We start from the raw sequence: 15424 nt of genomic DNA on the forward strand, positions 1-15424 counted from the left end.
ATATTTTTCACTGTTTTGCTGTGAAATGACGTCATTTTTTTTCGACAAAATGACGTCATAAATCCAGCGACTTTGAGTTAAATTTATGTGATGGTTGATATTCTGAAATCTAAATTAATGTTGATGATCTAAATTATAATAATTTCAATTATGATCTGATACAAGTTGCAAAAAGGTAATAATGGATGTAAAGTTTCATTTTCAGTTATTTCTGATTATTATCACCTTTCTTACATAATTTACAGAAATACAACATTTGTGTAACTAGAAAACAGATCCCTCGTCATGTGAGGATAACAGATGAGGCTCTTGCCCTTCAATATGAGGACCCAATCTCCTTGAGCACTCTATATCGACCAATCACCATTCGCAATAGTGACCCAAGGCACACATTCTCTGCACCAATCATTGACGAGTTAACAAAGACCTCCAAGTTTGATCCAATCAATGACACCCCTCTTGATCAAGATTGGAGAGTGGAAGACTTTGAGTTAGACAAGAAAATGAGTGCAGCCATTGCCTTTGTGCCACTCACATATGGGGGTAGGTTGGTTTGATAATAAATCTGTGGCCAGGCCCAGCCCCTGTTTGGTTCTCTGATGAATGGCTATTTGAATAAAAAATAACTTACTTAAGTACAATAATAGTATTTTTGTTGTAACATTGTATGCCTTGAAACACATGTATTTAGTAACACAACATTTATCAAATTTGATCTATTCTTTTTACAATTCACCAAATACATGTACACACAACATGAAATGGGGAAAATTGCACAACATGAAAAGAGGAAAATTGTGTAAAATTATTATAGGTTTTTTAGTACAATATATTGATATTCTTTTTAATTTTAATTTTAATTTTAACCTCTGAATTGGAACACTTGTGTTACTTTTAATCATCAAAACTATTATTGGTATACATAAAACAATTACATAAAGTCTGAATTCCCTAAATGTAAAAAATGTGTCCATTTTGAATGGCTTTTAATCTACCAAATTTCATAAATAGTTGCAAAAAATCTAGGTTGAAAGTATGTTAAGACAGCTAAACCGAAAAAAAAATCATATGGAAAAGGGAGACAATCTAGATTTATATATTTTCGCAATTGGTCATGAAAATATTTATTGTCTCCCATTCTTGTAATGGTATTTTACAACATAAACAAACCAATGTCCTTTTTTGGATAAACATTATATATATTCAGACATATGTCTAATGTTATCTGAGAATAAAGTAATATTTCACAATAATAATTTTACTCTAAAAGAGAAATGCAATTCTAATTAAAAAATATATGTTTTATTATGTCTCATTTGAATACATTTACAGGAACATCAGAGTCTTGCACATTGAAAGACCTTGGTGCACACATTGCAAAATGTAATGTTCCTCCGAAAATAGAGGTAGGTTCTTGTGTTTTACAGGGCTATAGATAACAAACGCATTTGCGTTAATACGCAATTAAAATAACCAAAAAACGTAATTAAATTCAAAATAAAGCGTACAAAAACGCAAATACAAATTTAATAACGTATTCCTGTAAAAAGCCTTGCGCCATAAACCGCAATTCTTACGAACACCAGGTGTATTTTTTAGACTGGTTATTTTCGGTACAAAAATGTATCTGATAGTTTATATGCCGGCCTATGAAGAAAAGAAGACAGTCTTTCCAGCGGTTATAAATTTTTGGGGTATTATTGTAATTATTTGTAGACCTGTTTCCGATTTCTATTTTCATTTTCAAGGTATTCAACTCCAAATGACCCGAAAACGGGGTGCATCACTTTGAACAGCCATAACTTCATCAATTGTGCAGTGATTTTCACGAACTCGGTCTTATTTAATGCAAAAATGAATGTACTTTGATCAGAAATTCAGTAATTGTTTGTTGTTATGTACAGGTACCTTTTTGAATTCCATTTGTATAAATAATATAGTAACCTTAGTAGATTTTTATTATATTAGATATGTCATTCCCTAAATTACCCAATTGAGTAAAGAAACCGGGGGTGAAAAACCCATTTAAGCTCAAAAGTAGGGAGTGAAAATGTTTGCTAAAACTCTATTGAATTTACAAAAACCCAATTGTTGTCAAAAACAGGGGGTGAATTACCTAATATACCCCTTAAGTTATCTATAGCCCTGATTTAATCTTGTTTTTTATCCCCCGCCATAGGCGGAGGGATATTGTTTTGGCGTTGTCTGTCCGTCTTCTGTCCTTCCGTCCGTCCGGCACGTTTGTGTCCAGAGCCATATCTTGGAAGTGCTTTGGTGGATTTAATTGAAACTTGGTATGAGTATATATATGGAAAAGAGGATGATGCACACCAAATGGCATTGTAGACTATCTTTTAATAACACAGTTATGGCCCTTTGTATCTTGAAAAAATGCTTTTTTGTGTAAAGAGCCATATCATGGAAGTGCTTTGGCGGATTTCATTCAAACTTGGTATTAGTATATATATATGGATAAGAGGATGATGCATGCCAAATAGCATTGTATGCCATCGGATAATATCGGAGTTATGGCCCTTTGTATCTTGAACAAATGCTTTTTTTGTGTGTGTTCAGAAAACTTTTGTGTCCAGAAGTATATTGGCGGGGGATATCAATTCAACGAATTTGCTTGTTTTCACAGTAGTGATCACTTGACGCAAATAAATTTCACAATTTTCAGAATGTAACAATCATGTCATTTGCAATTCAAGAAAAGTTTAAAAGGGCTGTGTGCAAACTACTTGCATAGTGAATTATACTCTGCATCCCTCGTGTCTATATCTGACTCGCATCGGATGTTTTCTTGAATATAATTTACAAAAGATGGTCATGAGTTGATCATTTTTTAATGTGCACTCCAGACGACAATCTTTAGTACATCTGAACTCTTAGTATGTACAATATAACTAACACAAGTCTCTTTAACAATTTATTCCTTATGACCAAGTTGTTAAAAATGTTCTGTTAGCAAATATGCAGAACTATACTAATTTGTGTTAACTGTGTTCACCTATACATATACTGACAGGTAATCAAATAAAAAAGGGGCATCATGTGAAAATGGGTCTAATGCCTTAAGTGACCAGCGTAGCTTGAGACAAGACTGCAATCTGGTCAGGAGTCACGCCTTTTGCATAAAGTAATAAATCTCACAAGGCTATGTGGTCTTATCAGCCCACTAGGGTAGCTCCTGATCAAACTATGGAAATGTGCAAGCTGGGCTGGAGCTAGGCTGGCTGCATATGGCCTATGGACCCATTTATCTGTGACATGGGTCATATGTGCGATAGCAATATTTCCATGGTGAGCTAAATTTAAAATCATTAGTTAAATTGTTGAATTGCTACGCCCCGGATTTAAAGATTGCTGTAATTACTGAATACTTGCTGATTTTTTATCGATCAAATAAATTTTGGTGTTTTTGTGAAATGCCAGATAAACGGCGCAAAAGTAGTGAACTTCTAAGTGAAAGATGGAAAATGCAGCCTTCATTTCATTTGTCAATATATTTGTCAGATTTTCAAAGAAGCAAAATAACTGTGCAAAATCTTTGTAATTAACTCTTAAATTCTGATTGTATTATTATGTCCCAGAATTTCAAATTTTAATTTATTGGCTGTGAAAGAAATATTTATTTGAAGGCAAAACATGCTTTTATAGTGTGAAGGGCTTCTATTTATTTGGGAAGAAAGACAAAGGTCACTTTTTTATACGCATTTATGATACAATAATACAATTATTTTTTTTTACTGTTATTGATTCTTTGCTTTTCCTTGTAGGACACAAAGGATAGGTTCAAGGACATCAATGCTCCAGTGAACCACAAAGTTGAGGTACGAATGTTCCATACTTACATGCCTCATTAGACCACACTTTAACCCAAGCATTGATTCTCTCCTACCCCTTAACTGTTCAATAGCGTGCTTCGTCGTTTAAAGAAACAAAACAACCAAAGTGTGGAATAAATTCAAAATTCGCCCAATTTCAACTGTGCTGAGCAAAATGATATTAACCTGTGTTTTATAGTAGCAATATGATCCTGAAAATTTAGCTGTATAATTTTATAGGTCTACATCCCATGCGTATTAATATAATTACAGCCTCATATAATATGTATGACAACTGCCCCAGCTCCAATCCACCAAATATAAATGAGCCGTGCTCTGTGAAAAGGTGGTTCAATGCATGTGCGTAAAGTGTCATCCCAGATTAGCCTGTGCAGTCTGCACAGGCTAATCAGGGATGACACTTTCCGCTTTTATGATATTTTTCGTTTCAAGGAAGTCTCTTCTTATCAAAACTCTAGTTTTGGCGAAAAGTGTTGTCTCTAATTAGCCTGTGCGGACTGCACACTTTACGCACATGCATTAAACCATTTTTTCACAGAACGAGGCTCAAATTGATTTTCTCATTAATTGAACTTCTCCAAAGGGACATAAATTACCAGAGTATTTTTATGTCCCCCACTATAGTTGTGAGGGACATATTAATAATTTTTGCCCTGTCTGTCTGTTGGTCTGTTGGTCTGTTTGCGCCAACTTTAACATTTTGCAATAACTTTTGCTATATTGAAGATAGCAACTTCATATTTGGCATGCATGTGTATCTCATGAAGCTGCACATTTTGAGTGGTGAAAGGTCAAGGTCATCCTTCAAGGTCAGTGGTCAAATATATGTGGTCAAAATCGCTCATTTTATGAATACTTTTGCAATATTGAAGATAGCAACTTGATATTTGGCATGCATGTGTATCTCATGGAGCTGCACATTATGAATGGTAAAAGGTCAAGGTCAAGGTCATCCTTCAAGGTCAGAGGTCAAATATATGTGGTCCAAATCGCTTATTTTATAAATACTCTTGCAATATTGAAGATAGCAACTTGATATTTGGCATGCATGTGCATCTCATGGAGCTGCACATTTTGAGTGGTGAAAGGTCAAGGTCAAGGTCATCCTTCAAGGTCAGAGGTCAAATATATGTGGCCCAAATCGCTTATTTTATGAATACTTTTGCAATATTGAAGATAGCAACTTGATATTTGGCATGCATGTGTATCTCATGGAGCTGCACATTTTGAGTGGTGAAAGGTCAAGGTCATCCTTCACAAGGTCACGGTCATCCTTCAAGGTCAAACATCATATAGGGGGACATTGTGTTTCACAAACACATCTTGTTCAAGTTAATGCTTAATTTTCTTCTTGGTATCCCATTTCAGCAAAGAAAATGGGAAAAAGGTTTACAGCAAGTGTTTGGAGAGACAAGTGCAGATAAACTGATTGCTGAGGCTAAAGAGGATCTCAAGAAATATTTCTTATCACTGCCCAAACCCAGTTTGTATTTTTTTTTTTAAGTTTAATAAAGCTTATTAAACACAATTTTTACAAACTATCTAAAATCATTTTGGTTTTGTGTATAAATAATTAATAACTTTTGACACAATAAATATCTGAATTATCTAATTCACATCATTTTCATTTTTGTTAAATAACCATAATAATCATAACCAAATAATTTAAGTTCAAAAGTGTTTGTACAGAAGGTTTTGTTATCAAAAGACCATATTATATATTTATGCCCCCTTCGAAGAAGAGGGGGTATATTGTTTTTCACATGTCGGTCTGTCCGTTTCTTGGTCTGTCCGTCCACCAGATGGTTTCCGAATGATAACTCAAGAACGCTTAGGCCTACGATCATGAAACTTCATAGGTACATTGATCATGACTGGCAGATGACCCCTATTGATTTTCAGGTCACTAGGTCAAAGGTCAAGGTCACAGCGACTCAAAATAGTAAAATGGTTTTCGAATGATAACTCAAGAATGCTTACGCCTAGGATCATGAAACTTCATAGGTACATTGATCAAGACAGGCAGATGACCCCTAATAATTTTCAGGTCACTAGGTCAAAGGTCAAGGTCACAGTGACTGGAAACAGTTAAATGGTTTCCTGATGATAACTCAAGAATAATTAGGCCTAGGATCATGAAACTTCATAGGTACATTGATCATGACTGGCAGATGACCCCTATTGATTTTCAGATCACTAGGTCAAAGGTCAAGGTTGCAGTGACAAAAATGGCTGCCACTACAACTGACAGCCCATATGGGGGGCATGCATGTTTTACAAACAGCCCTTGTTATTTCTAGTATTATACAATTAGCTTTTCTTGATAGCGTTAGTTCTTGTCCTCACTTTTAACAGATCAGACAAAGTCATGGCCTGATGGGGAGTCACCGATGGACCATTTGCAGCAGGCCACGTATTGCTATGCCAGCGCCCTCAAACTGAAACCAAAGGACGCCAGCGTTCATTTGCAGCTGGGCATGCTTCTAGAGGAGAAATACTACATTGAAGACATGTTTGGGCTCAAGAAAGAGGTTCCAAATATTTGTATAATTATAGTTATATATGATTCCTGTGGCTAGTAAGTAATTAAGTACTAGGTGATCACAATATGTTGGAATATTAAACTGAACTTCAGCATACTGTTAGTTTTAAAAAATAGTGGAAGAATAATAATGCCAGATTTTATTCCATTATTAAAAAAATATGACTATTTTTGTCAATATTTTCAATAATATATAGAATATATGATTAGCACTGTAGGTACCATGAAATTAGGAGTGAATTTTACAAAAGCAATATTGAATGGGTAACACCATTTTTTTGAACTTTAGAAAACGAAGATGAACACAAGACAGTACAGTTTAGTTGTTTTACGAAGCTAGAACCTCAAAGCTTTTTTATTTTGCACAAAGCATAAGTAACATTCATTTGTAACACAATTTTTACCCCATTCAGACACACAATGACCTTCCAAGCCTGAATCTCCAAGCTTCGGAAAGCTCGAAGGATGATGAGTGTGCAGCAATATGCAAACTTCACGGGGTGGAGCCTACTGCCCCTCTCCCCCTACAGCTCAAGGCCATTGATATGGAGTTCCACAGCCTTATACAGGCCGGCCAGTCGGCCAAGGCAGACCATGTCATGGATCTGTTCCAGTGGAAATCAAAGCAGGCAACACAGGTAATGGGCTTTCTATATGTTGGCAATCCATTGTATCCTACTACAATCTATATTGATATGTATGCGAAAGTTAAAGCAGGCAACACTATTGGGATCCTTTATCTGAGCTAAATCATAATGTCTTGGACACTATGTAGACATAGGTTGAAGTAAAAGCCGGCGACACATGTAATAGTTGTGCTTTAGCTTAATCATAATGCACTGGATCCAATAAAAATACATATGTGGAAGTCAAAGCAGGCAACACAGGTTATAGGCATCCTTTATCTTATCTAAATACTCGTCAACTGGATCCTATATAGATACATATGTGGAAGTAAAAGCAAGCAACTAAGATAAATGGGCATCCTATGTGCTAGTGATTTTTTCTTCATGTATTTTTTGTATACATGTATATCAGGCCCGTATTTCTCAACAATTTAAGGTCCATTATGAGAAGATTAGCTCAAGGTCACATTTTCATATTTTAATAAACCTTCCACTACAAATATTTTGAAGACAAATTAGATATTGCATTAAAGATGTGATCTGATCCTATCTGTCATGCCACGAAAGATGAACCGACTCACCTTCCTGTACAAAGTAGTCGGGTGGGAAAGGTGCCAACCTTACCTTGTCATGACATATTAACACCAGCAAGGAATAAACATAACATCAAGCCTAACTCATTTTATGACTACCAAGCCTCAAACATTTCAGACAACCAAGTGACTAATTATTCTAAGTGTTTTAAAACTTTCTCATGTAAAACTGCGCTGATAAATCCACAGTTGGATTAATCTCTGTCTGGTTGCGACCTACGCCCTACAAGGCCCTGCAACATATCAACTTAGATTCAGATCTTAAATGAGTGTCCCTCTGGTAAAAGGGGCTAAAAAAGGTACTTTTCACCTGAACTGGATTTTAGCTAAGAAGAGACTTCCTTTAAACAAAAAAATACCATTCAAGCTGAAAGTGTTGTCCTTGATTATGCTGTGCGGACAACACTTGAAGCCCAGTTTTCCCCGAAGGAGGCTTAAAATGTCTGGTATATCCAGGAAGGGGCTGCAGCCCAGAAGGCAGAGGATGAGGAGTCCCCACTGGGCCAGGCCTTCCTCAAGTACATGGACGCCCTAGCCTGTGATGAGGCTAAGGCGCTGTTCAACTTCCACGTGGGTAGGATGCAGGTCGTGCAGGGAAAGTATGACGATGCAGTCAAACGTCTGGAGACCAGTCTGAACTGGAATTCACAGCACCAGCTGTCAAGGTGAGGTATATGTGGAAGTGAGGAAAAAATGGGGATTAAGAAAATTTTTCAATTTCTTGTTTTATCTACAATACTTTAGTAAGCAGAGTAGTGCAATTTCCTAAAAAAAAAAAATATAGATTATTTTCTTTAATGCGGATAAGCAAACCAGTTTCTTTCCAGAGACATCTTGGCATGAAGCATCATGTAGAAAAGGAACTTATTTCAGGATTCAATTATGCATTATTAATTTATTTTGCATCTGTTCTGCAGATGCAGCTTGGGTTTTGCACTAGCCTTGAAGAAAGAAAATAACAATTATTAGTTGGTTGTTCATTTTGTATCCCTTCTTAATCCATTTGAACATGTTGCCTATTTCTAAAGAGTTCCTTTTCTCTTTAGGTTTAAAAGCAATTTAGCAATCACACCCATGCTTTTTGTGATTATTTTTTGCGTCCTATGTGTCTGCAACAGTTTGGTGCATTTCAATAGGGATTACTTGAAAGATGAATGGTTTATTGAAGTACGCAGCTTTCGTATAAATTTCACTTACGAAATCTGTTATCTGAGGTTGCTCTCCTTTGGGCAAATGTTATTTTCTTAGAAATTGCAAGAGCATATATTTTGACTGCATTTATTTAAAGAGGACAGATTAATGTTTAAAATGATACCGGTTTTGCAAAATTTGTTACCTTAGAAATTCAAGAAAACTGCTAAGAAAAATGGCAGTTTTCTAATGGGACTCTATGGCAAATGGAATTAGCAATATGCACCTGTTTCACATCTGTTCTTCAGGTTTTACCTGGGTCTTGCGCTGGCCTTGAAAAAGGATGGGCCAGGTGGGAGGGTCAAGGAGGCGATACAGTATCTCTTGGAGGCTTTTGAAACCCTGATGACCGAGCGAACAAAACAGGCCGTGAGCAATGAACCGGAAAGGTAGGTGTATTGTGTATGAGTAGCTTTCTTGGGAAAACTGGGCATTATGCATGTGCGTTAAGTGTTGTCCCAGATTTGCATGTCTGCACAGGATAATCAGGGACGACACTTTCCGCTTTCATTGTAGTTTTCGTTTTAAGTATTTTCATAGTGAAAATCCATTAATGGTGGAGAGTGTTGTCCTAGATAAGCCTGTGCTGATTACACAGCCTAATCTTGTACCACACTTGCAATACGCTCAGTTTTTCCAAAACAAGGCTTGTATTATTGGGAATGGACAGTATTGTGTTTACAAAAGTACACTACTGTATTGAGTTAATTATTCATTTAAGTAATTGTATTCAGCTTCAATATTTTACACCATTTGCTTAACCCTTTCAGTGCTGGAACCGAATTTTGAAGGCCTTTGCAAACAGTTTGGATCCAGATGAGACGCCACAGAACGTGGCGTCTCATCAGGATCCAAACTGTTTGCTATTCTGATAGTATTCTTTGAAAAAAATCGAAGAAAATGCTAATTTTAGAAATTCAGCAGAAGACATTTTAGCAGACGACAAATTTCCCAGCATGCAAAGAGTTAATGTAATTGTCTTGATTAGTATTCTTATTATACTTTCCTTTGCTGCCATGTATGATACTCTTGTTATAATTTTGCTGAGATAAGTAACTGGAAGATGTTCAGTAATAAATATAAATAATTTATAAAAAGATATATACCCAGAACAAAAATGTACCACGTAAAATATTGCGTAGAATACCCATTGATAAACTTGTAGCAAGGGACGTACATTAACCTTAACTGCAATATAATTTTGCATTGCTGCAAGAGAGATAACTACTTGATATGTAAGCCGTTGCCGAAGGCACAGTTAAAGGCCATTGATTCTAATATTCTGCAGGGAGTAGTAAGTTGGAGCTTAGTCTCTAAGTTTTATTTGGTGACCTCATTTAGACAAAGGTTGAATACCTAGCAAATATTTAGAGATAGGGGGGGAATGGGATATCTTCACATACAATCTTACAGTCTAGTATATTATGAAGAAACAGTTAAATTGTGTAATAATATTGACAATACGATTGTATATAGATTTCATATTACCTTTATAATATAATATTTACCATAGTGTGGAGTGAATCAACTCAAGAATAACATGGATAGCAAACTAAGTCACTGGTAGTTCGAATACAAAATGTGTGTTAGTGCAAACAGATCATTTGTTGACGTTAATTTTTCTGTACAAAACAATCAGCAGGGAATGCAAGCATAGGGGTATACCCAAATGCCGGAAATTCCATAGCAGCTTACCCCTGTGCCAAAATGTGACTAGGTATTATCTGTTTAAGCTATCAAGTAATGAAGAACTTAATCGAAGACGCATACAAAAAAACGTAATCCAACTCTCTGCCCTCTGCAGGGCTTCATAGTGACTTTAAAGCTTTCATTTCAGTTATGTGGTAGACATTCTGAGGGCAGAGAATCTCATGCAGCCTACGAACGTCCATCTGATGCGGGGGTTCATACAGCTGGGACGTCTAATACAGCAAAACCCCGATATCAAGGACACTATGTCCCCACGGGACATCTATCACAAGTAAGTGAATGTCGTGCATGACTGTTACTGAAATTACTGAATACAATTTTTTTAAGTCTAGAACATTCTCTACAAAAGTCCTTCAACTTTCAGACATTGTTTGTTTAACTGCGTGACCTCGTGAAAAAAAAATCCAGAATATTTGCCCTCATGGCCCGTAAACAAGTCTGTTTGAGTACTGAATTGTTATTGAATGCATAGTCAACTGCAATTTGGGTCAGAAATAGTTACTAGTTTACAAGACCTTGTGGGCAGGAAATTTTCGTAATTTTGCTGAGACTGTTAGAATTTGTGGCTTGTGTAAAGAAGTATGCATTTGACAAATATAGCATGGTTATCATTTATATGAACAATGGTGAGGGAACAATTGATGATCAGCATTAACTGCTATTTATTTGAGCAAAATGCATTGGAGTGATATTAACTTTATACTTACTTGTAATAGAATTGATTTATTTTTAGCTCGGCTGTTTTCAGAGAAAACTGGAAGTATTGTCATAGCCAGCTCGTCATGTCGTGTCGTCCGCCGTAGGCGTCGTGCTAAAACCTTAACATTGGCTCTAAAATCAAAGTGCTTCTTTCTACAATTTTGAAACGTTAACTGCACCTTGTTCTACACGCCACACCAATTTTTGGGTCACTATGTCAAAGGTGAAGGTCACTGTGACCTCCAAAAAAAAAATAATCTGACAAGCTTTCATTTATTCAAAACTGCACCTGCAGCCGAGCGTTGGCACCTGTTATCCGGTGCTCTTGTTGGTCTTTCTGTCATACACATGACAGTCAAGGGCCAATCTGAAAAGCTATTCAAATGGTTTTAAATTCTACAAAACAAAAACAAAAAAACTTGAACTCAATTATCCATTAATCTTTTGGGGCAAATTAAGAAGATTGGTAATTTAAATATTTGATTTCTGTAGGACAACTGAATGTGCTAAGTGCTGGATTTTGATGACTATCTGTTCCTTTAATTATCCCGACCGTTTAGTAAGAGGGCATTTATTGATACCTTTGTTTGTGTGTCGGTGTATGTGTGTGTGTGCGTCTCTCCAAGATATTTCCTACATGTGACTACTCACAAATAGCAGGACGTAACTAGAATTATTAAATTGAAGATAAGTGGACATTTCTAAAAAGTTCATTTTCTGGTATACTGTATTGTATAAGGAATATTTAGGTAACAAATACAAATTGTTTCACTTCAGATGTGTATTAGTCATGTTTATTTAAAGGGGTTTGAAAGTATAATAAATATCCCATCATTTTCTGGTATACTGTATTGTACTAGGAATAATTCGGTAACAAATACAAATCGTTTCTCTTTAGATGTATATTAGTTATGTTTATTTAAAGGGGTTTGAAAGTATAATAAATATCCCATGAAAGTCAGTACACAGAAGCGTAAACACTTAAAAAAACACTTGACTCAAGTATATTCAGTTTCATCTATTTGAGGTATTTTCAATGACACAAGTACTGTAACAACTTCAAAAGTACAAACTTGTTTGGCAAAGTACTTCTTCACTTTTCATAAACTTTCAAATGTTCATAGCATTTTTCAGTATGATATGGAATCTGTGCATGCACAAGTTTTATTTTCATATAATATGCACAGCCCATTTTTCAAGTTAGAAATTCTATAAAATGATTGTAACATACTTTTAAGATGAAGATCTCCGTTTGTGCATTTAAAATTCAAACTTGAATAGATAGTCTTTTACGATTTGAAGTGTTTTTGTGTAGTTTTATAATTGTACATCAAAATTGCTATTGTCATCATTGTCTAAAAGAACTTGCCACTCAATGAGAAGTGAGTATTTGTCAATACATGTACTGTGACAAGCTCCAGTCTAGATTTGTATCAATATTGCATCTTTTAAGGCAACTGAAAGAAGTCAAACATACAACTTGAAATAATGAAGCACATTGAATAATGACTTATTGTCCCTTTGCTCAAAGTTGTGCAATAGACTTGCATAAATCTCATTTGTAATTAACACATTTCCCGTTCCTCTACCTAGCTCAGCCCTGCTGGCAACCCAGATGCTACCGTTTATTTCCCGAGGCGACATGTATAAGCAGCTTGAGTGGGTCATACTGGATGCCCACGCGCAGCTGCTGGACATTCTGGCGACCAATCAGACAGGACACGAGAAACTCATTGTACAACGGTGCGAGCGTCTTACCGCACTGATCTTCCATTCAACCATTCCGCAGAATGATCAACTGCTTGCTTTGCAGGAAAAGGTTTTGAAAAGTTTTTGTATTACTGCATCCCCCTTCCCGTCCCCCTTATCCCCTGCAACAATGTTTCTGAGTCGGAATAGATAGTTTTTATAGATATTTTAAAACTGTTTTATTGTTTGTTTCAGCCAATAAATCCTTTTAAGGTTCAGTGTTCCTTATAGCAATAGCCAACATTTCAAGGCTAGATGTTGTTTGGTAACATAGAGTTAACAGATACAAAATGCTGGTTTTTATTTTTTGTGTGACAATATATTCCATGTGAATTTCCGGTGACGATATCCAAACATTTTCGTGCAACCACAAGATTGGCTTTGGAGAACTAAGTTGAACTACATCGTGCTTCCTACACTGCCCCAAGCCAATCTCACGTTTGCTCGTAGATGTTCTGATATTGTCATTGGCAATTCACATGGGATATATTGTCACACAAAAAATAAAAAAACAAGCATTTTGTATCTCAAGTGCGTCTCATTAACATTAATGTTTTCAGACATGTCAGCAGTTAATCCAGATCACGCCATGCTCTAGTCATGCCCTCTATCTGCTGGGCTCCTCCCAGTTTGCACGCTTTGAGAACACGCCCCCGGGAGAGGAAGGCGACAAACTTCTAGGCGATGTGAAGTCTTCATTCCAAGCCTCTATTGACCTGGAGGGCAAACCTGCATCTGGGAATGTACCTGAGTCAATCAAAGGTAATTCAATCTCAAATGTGTGTGTGTGTGAGTATGTTTTGACACTAACTATATTTTAGCCCTTTAATCTATATGAAGAGATTTTATTCCATTTAATAAAGTCTATGAGTTCTGAGGCTATACATTTTGCAGTTTAGATATTAACCCTTTAAGCGCTGGAACCGAATTTTGAAGGCCTTTGCAAACAGTTTGGAACCAGATGAGACGCCGCAGAACGTGGCGTCTCATCAGGATCCAAACTGTTTGCTATTCTTTGAATTTTTTTTGAAGAAAATGCTAATTTTAGACATTCATCAGACGACATTTTAGCAGACGACAAATTACCCAGCATGCAAAGGGTTAAGACTGTGTGGCTTTTGACAATTAATGTGCAAAAATATAGAAAATTCAGAGAAATTACCAGAATTGCCTGGACAGATCCAAAGAGTGATACTGCGTGCAGAATCACATGACTTTGTGGGGTTTACAATTTTAAATTGAACATTAATGGATGTAAACACACAGTGCTTTTCTTCAAATAACTTTTTAAAACATTTTTCTTAAGAATTTCAACTAGCACAGAAAATACAGTTTTTCATACTGCTTATGGCACTGTGAAATACACAGAGAGTTATGGCTCTTTGAAATTTTTATGTTGCTAAACCATCCATTGTATTATTTTGTCCAAAGTTATTCGCCTCAAGACGCTTCCTTTTATCTGAATATATAGTGCAATATTGTGACAAAAACACCTTTGGGGAGCATCACCCGTCTCCAACGGTTTTTTGTTTCACTCGTGGCTCTTGAATTAAAATGGAGAATCCACCGAATCTAACAAATATCCTCTAATAACTATCAAGTGCTTACTTTGACCTTACGCGGAGTTTTGCGCGAGACGACGTCTTAATATGATGCTCTTTGTGCCGATTTATTTCGAATTCCAATCATGAATAATACATATAGGACATGAGCATTTATGTAATTTTATTAGTTAAAATCCCATCATACATAATAAGGGTATGTGTCTTACAAGAGCATCCACGTTCAGAACTACAAGCATACTTATATGAGGAATATTCACAAATTGTACGTGCCAACTGTGAACTTTTCCTTTAACTCTTTCAGTGCTGGAACCAAATTTTGAAGGCCTTTGCAAACAGTTTGGTTCCTGATGAGACGCCACAGAACATGGCATCTCATCAGGATCTAAACTGTTTGCTATTCTGATAGTATTCTTTGAAGAAAATGCTAATTTTAGAAATTCATCAGACGACATTTTAGCAGACGACAAATTTCCCAGCATGCAAAGGGTTAAGCGGACGCCAAGGCTGTAGCACGCAACACTTAGTCTTGTTTTCTTGATGTGATGGTCTTGGTAATTTATGTATTTCGAAATCCCATAAAGTACAACGAAGTAATGAGGTTGACAAACACACACACATAAACATCAACATACAGGGTAACCACTAAAATCCTTCGGCCAACATTGCTGCGTAGAGGTGGATGGAGGGGGGGGGGGTATAAAAACGAGCAAAGCTCAAACATATCTCAATTTTTCAAACACAGTTTCAACAAATTTTGTTCTAGGTTCAGAACTATTTCTATGGAAGGTCTGTCAACTTGACCTATACACATGTTAGCGTATTTATCACACCGATAGCTACGGAAGGGCGCAATAAGGCTTTGTTCAGGGAAGGATCTCCATCAATATCTGTATCTGATCAA

The 15424-nt window shown here is 36.2% G+C and overlaps 1 protein-coding gene across 1 annotated transcript in view; it reads left to right on the forward strand.

Moving 5' to 3' along the window:
• LOC127874529 (uncharacterized) overlaps positions 1–15424 on the forward strand; it is a 35980-nt gene that overhangs the window by 6438 nt on the left and 14118 nt on the right. Inside the window, exons 4-14 of the mRNA XM_052418899.1 lie at positions 246–543; positions 1333–1406; positions 3780–3833; positions 5217–5331; positions 6204–6379; positions 6804–7028; positions 8066–8274; positions 9049–9189; positions 10638–10781; positions 12803–13028; positions 13519–13720. Coding sequence (XP_052274859.1) covers positions 246–543; positions 1333–1406; positions 3780–3833; positions 5217–5331; positions 6204–6379; positions 6804–7028; positions 8066–8274; positions 9049–9189; positions 10638–10781; positions 12803–13028; positions 13519–13720 — 1864 coding nt within the window. The remainder of the gene's footprint in view (positions 1–245; positions 544–1332; positions 1407–3779; positions 3834–5216; positions 5332–6203; positions 6380–6803; positions 7029–8065; positions 8275–9048; positions 9190–10637; positions 10782–12802; positions 13029–13518; positions 13721–15424) is intronic.

Source organism: Dreissena polymorpha, chromosome 3 (genome assembly GCF_020536995.1).
Source record: "Dreissena polymorpha isolate Duluth1 chromosome 3, UMN_Dpol_1.0, whole genome shotgun sequence".
Taxonomy (NCBI): domain Eukaryota; kingdom Metazoa; phylum Mollusca; class Bivalvia; order Myida; family Dreissenidae; genus Dreissena; species Dreissena polymorpha.